Source organism: Diadema setosum, chromosome 7 (assembly GCF_964275005.1).
Source record: "Diadema setosum chromosome 7, eeDiaSeto1, whole genome shotgun sequence".
In the NCBI taxonomy this organism is placed as follows: domain Eukaryota; kingdom Metazoa; phylum Echinodermata; class Echinoidea; order Diadematoida; family Diadematidae; genus Diadema; species Diadema setosum.
In genome coordinates this window covers 41,354,303-41,359,418 of record NC_092691.1, presented here as the reverse complement: position 1 = coordinate 41,359,418, position 5,116 = coordinate 41,354,303, and the positions used below count along the sequence as shown (strand labels likewise).

General features: G+C 41.7%; 1 protein-coding gene across 1 annotated transcript; it reads right to left on the bottom strand.

Moving 5' to 3' along the window:
* Positions 1–1,555: 1,555 nt before the first annotated feature.
* Positions 1,556–2,650, bottom strand: LOC140231254 (orexin receptor type 2-like). The gene has a single exon (XM_072311402.1). It carries the CDS (start codon positions 2,648–2,650, stop codon positions 1,556–1,558), a length of 1,095 nt encoding a protein of 364 aa, XP_072167503.1.
* Between the last annotated feature and the right edge of the window lie 2,466 nt (positions 2,651–5,116).

The following is a 5,116-nucleotide window of genomic DNA, read 5'->3' as shown; positions in this document are numbered from 1 at the left end:
ACTGTTCATTCACACCACTCCCACTGTCAATCTTATCTGACGTTTAGAATGCAGTTAAAAGTATTTCATATCCCATGCACCAAATCATTCCAGGCTTTGTTATTGCTAATGTAGTTCATCCGTGAAACATGTAACTTTCACTTTCAATAACTTTAATTAGTTTTATACTGCAATTGCTGTTGTTTTTTTTTTGTGGTTTACTCCTTCATCAATGTCAGTATGAACAAGAGGTAAGTTCTATTTTAAACAGACCATTCGCTCAGGAGTGTCGATCTATCAGACGCAATCTTTCTGTTTCAGTGAAAATGTGCGTAGTTCAATTAAAGGACACCTGCGTTGAGGAGCATGAGAAGAACATATCTCTCTCTTGAAAAAAAAAAAGCATTACAAAGCTAGTTTGTAAACTTCTGATCCACGGTAAGCGGAAAACGTGAAAAGAAAAATACTTAAGCGTAGCAGGATCTTGCCGTTAGCGGAAGATGGCGCTACTGAGCCAAATTATGGTGTACTTTGACCGAATACCATACACGCATATTACCGGTAGGAGGAAGGACACTTTCCGGCTAAGTTCATTGATATAAGCCCACATCCCAATACCTTGGAACAGAGAGGATAGGTTTTTCTCATTCCAAACAAATGAATATAAAAAAACCCAACAACAACACAACAAACTCATTTTCATATGCTGATATTCGTATTTTTTTTTTTTTTTTTGGGGGGGGGGGGGGGTAAACATGAAATTGAATATTACCTGCTTCGCAAATCATTACTCGCAGCTGACATTCCAACTTGTATAGATGTCTAAGGCCTATTGTGTCTCGACAGCGAAAGGTGGCAGGCGGTTTTTTTCCTGTTGCTTAATGGTTTTGACTGTACGGTAACTACACGCCTGTCCTATTCTATTTTTCTATCAACTCTGTTGCCTCTGGAATGTCAATGCACACAGACCGTATAATATTATTTTTGTCAATGGCTATATACGAGTTCATTCTAATCTCTTGTTACGCGCTTTACTACAGCAACACAATATAGGTTCTATTTAAACCTTAGAACAGTGGTTGTTTCATTCGTGCTTTTAAGTACACACACAACCCCCCCCCCCAGCAAAACAAATCAAAACGAAGCAGAGATAAATATGTTCTCTGGAACAATTTCAGATCAAACAGTAGCCAGAATAACGGATGAAATGAGTATCTTTGATTAGTATCTACCAGCAACGTGCTTGTTTTTCCGAGTTAAAAACGAGAGCACATCGGTAATTACATTTTAAAATAATGAGGGAGATATCCAATGCAGACAAAAAAATCACGGAAATCAAATTTTAACGCAATTCACACTTGTAAACATGTCCCCTCGAGAGATTGCCGGTAGGTGTAGAGATTTCATTCTCAACGATGGGATTAACGTAGGTTAATTAATTAACTGACAAGCATTCTATACACAGTCATATTTTTAACCATTAACCACGTGAAATATCGATTGTCTTTGCAAATGTCTGTATGTACATATGATTGACATCAAAGTACCTATGATCGACACGACCGTCTATCGTCGATCACAAAACAACGTCTACCTTTCCTTCTTGCGAAGACGAGGGATTAAAAGTCTTCGTAGGGTCACTGTCAGGCAAGCCACGGAATATTTTGACTTTGAAGGCACGCTCGAATCCTTTTTGAAACTGCTGATACTGCATGGTGTAGATGAAAGGATTTGCACACATATTGGCATATGCGAATAATTTTGTGATTGAGTACCATGTGCTTTGGAAATTCAGCGGACCACCGAGATTATAGACGAGATAGTTAAAGGCGATCGGAGCCCAGCAGATAGCGTAGGTCAGTGAAACTGTGACCATGGTCCTGATAACGTTGCGAGCGGCCCGTCCACTTCTCTCCGACATCATTCGCTTTGCCCGCTGGATTTGCTTGCCGCCGTTTGTCGGCGCTGGCGAGGAAACCGGCTGCGGCGCCGACAGATGCGACTGCTTGCGAAGTTTTGAGAGGATGCAGACGTAGCTAAAAGCCATCGTCCCAAGTGGACCAGCGTATGTTACAAAAAATATGAAGACCCCAACTGCACCCTTCAAGATTTTATTTTGCCAATCTGGAACACATATCCCAGTCGGGGTAACGATGTAAACGGCCGGCCAGTAGGCATCGATGATGAAACCAGATGACCAGGTTATAATGGACACCACTTTGATCCTCCTCTGTAGTTTTGACGCGGAGCTGCGATAGCGAGTTGGGTGAATGATAGCGAAGTAGCGGTCGGCGGTGATACAGACCAAGTTAAGGCTTGAGGAGATGAATAGGGCCCACATCACATACTCGGATAGCCAGATCTTGCACAGGAGTTCATCCGACACGCTGGCGGGGTTAAGCTCCCCTTTAGGGAGAAAATGCATGAAAATAAACACAAATGACGTCGTAAAATCGATCAAGGATTGGTTGATGATGAAGGAGTTGATCAAGCTTCGTAGGGACTTGTCCCTAAAGAAAACAAAGAGTACGACTCCGTTACCAAGGATTCCAAGCGTGCCAATGATGCCCTCAAGAATTTTCCACAGCACCGGCACTTCAGTGGATTGTAAATCCGTGCCGTTCCTCGTTGCATTGTCGGCAATCGCAGCGATGGTCGCAAACTCCGACATCGTTTATTTGTTTCTTTCTTATGTTCAATCCTAGAATATTCAAACTACTAGTAGATTTCGTTTGTTTGTTTGTTTCACTCAGGGTGGTGCATCGAAAGCATGCGCTTAGTTCTAAACCATGTTCAGTCAAATGGATGTTGCCTGTTGCCTGTGAGAGGAACCGTGCACCTCATGTTAATCATCCACTGAGCATTCCTCAAAATGAGATGGATTTACTGGCGCCGACCCTTACAATGCCTCTCCTACAACTCCTATACACACGAACCCGCAGAATGTTGGTGGATATATAGTCTGCCCTCTTTTCGGTTTGACTACGTGATAACTCTGGTTTGATATCGCTGTCGTTGGACCTCATGTAAACAGAGCGCTTTATCTGCATCCAGCTCTTTGCGGACGCACTCCAAGACTCTTTCTTCGATGCGCATCCACGACAATAATGTTCAGAGGCAGCTCCTTCAACACAGTAAACTTGACGAGGGAAAAAAGGAAAGAAAGAGTTTTTTTGCGCCTAGGCGGTGACACCGTCTCGTCTGCACGCTGTGCTCCGAGCCAAATGACAACGCCAAGGAATAATATTGTTGACTTTTCACCGTGCCCGTCAGTGGATGTGCTGGTAGGTTAAGTCGTACGACCTTGTCGTTGTGAGATTGGGTCACACATGAACTGGTAACCCGGAATTATTGTTCTCTTTGGTGGGGCATCGGGATCATGATAGTGCATTCGTGCCGATATTTCCGCGTAGAAATCTACAAGAGGAAATCAAGAGGAAGTTAATTTAATGATTACTTTGACAAAATTGTGCATTCATGCGTATCTATTCGGGAAGGAAAGATTACGTTGTATTTAGGGTCCACAATGCCTGCCAATTTGAACATTGTTAAAGTGTCAATAACGATATCTTTCTAGTGTGAAACATGGTGCGCAAGTTACAGGACATGAAAGTGCTATTAATCTCTGTTGTCATTTGCATTGTTTTAATTTGAAATATACTTTCTAAATATTCAACTTCAATGATAAGGACCTGCATTCATCAGAACATCATTTTTGACATTTTGACAATATGATAGAAGGGCTACCCACTGTTTTAATTACCTTTTATGACCCTATTTCATTAACAAAGCTACATCTTTATTACAGAAGCTTTTCATCACTTAAAAAAAGTTTCAATTACATCAGGGCAAAATTCGATAACAATGTAAATCAATTTACTGTTCTTGATAATTAGTGCCGTGGCTGAACCGCCACACTCGCTACAAGCAGTTAGATAGTTAATTCATTAGCAAAATGTTTCCGTGTTTTATCTGTTTGACGCACACTTCCCTTTTGTACCTTGGTATCACTTTTAAGCGGCAAAGACGCGATTTCTGAAAATGTCATTAATCTATTTGGAAAGGCCACATTCTCAAATTAGCAGCCGTAATGATGTCAATACTAATCAAGTCTCGCATTTAAATGTTCACAAATTTTGTTAGATTAGGACCGATTACATGCTGTTTTCCACGAACTAATGAAGATTAGCTTTATTTCTGTTTAGCATTGTTTGCGGGACACAGTATAGGCCCACCAGCTTCGCCGTTATATCTGTATATACTTAATTGTTGAAACTGACTCGGCAAATCAATCTCAATCTTTTGTTGGAAATTATCATTAGAACAATATAAATTTTGAAATGCATACAACATTTTGTGTAATGAAAATGAACTATAACTGAATTGAAAAAAAAAATACTTCACTATCTACTGGTATGGTATAGAATCACACTAAATGAATTCGGTGACGTACTATGAGTATATATAAAATTCTGCTTTCACACTTTTTTTAAAATAAAACGGTGACACTGGTTGGAACAATGTCATATGGTTATGATACACGATTTGTTTGGTACATGGTGTAACCACAGCAGTTCTCCACGGTGCATATATCCGTGAAGGTTGAGAAGCATTTCCGGTGAAGCGAACTGAGGAAACGTCAAAGGTAACCAAACATGACAAGCAAGCCTTGAGTGCGACTTGCAAAGAACAATTTTTACTACCCGGAGGTCCCCGGAATGAGCCGCACATGACAGTACCTAGCACGTATCTCACCCGTAGTCACCCGGAGGTGTGCACGCAAACTTTTTACCCGCAACTATGTTTAGGCCCTGTCACACCTATCCGGGCAAGCTACGCAGGCTTGTTGCGTGTAGGGATTTTCCAGCATACCGGCAATTTCTGAGGGCGAACAAGGATTTGGGCGAGTCAGTGCATGTGTCTTACTTGCTGGACGCGTTCTATACTTAAATTCTACTTGCGGGTATACTGTGTGACCTTTGTACCAGTCGCGTGGGGGCTGACAACTAAGTGAAGAAATTCCTCTGAAGGAATGGCAAAGTCCCACGGAATGTCATTATCTTGGCTGCATACGAGGACTGCGAAGTACCTGCGTTGGAGTTGCCTGCGAAGTGCTGCCGCTAAGTGCCTCCTACTG

Bases quoted from the DNA above. Each gene is read 5' to 3' on its own strand.
- LOC140231254 (XM_072311402.1), bottom strand. From the start codon at position 2,650: ATGTCGGAGTTTGCGACCATCGCTGCGATTGCCGACAATGCAACGAGG.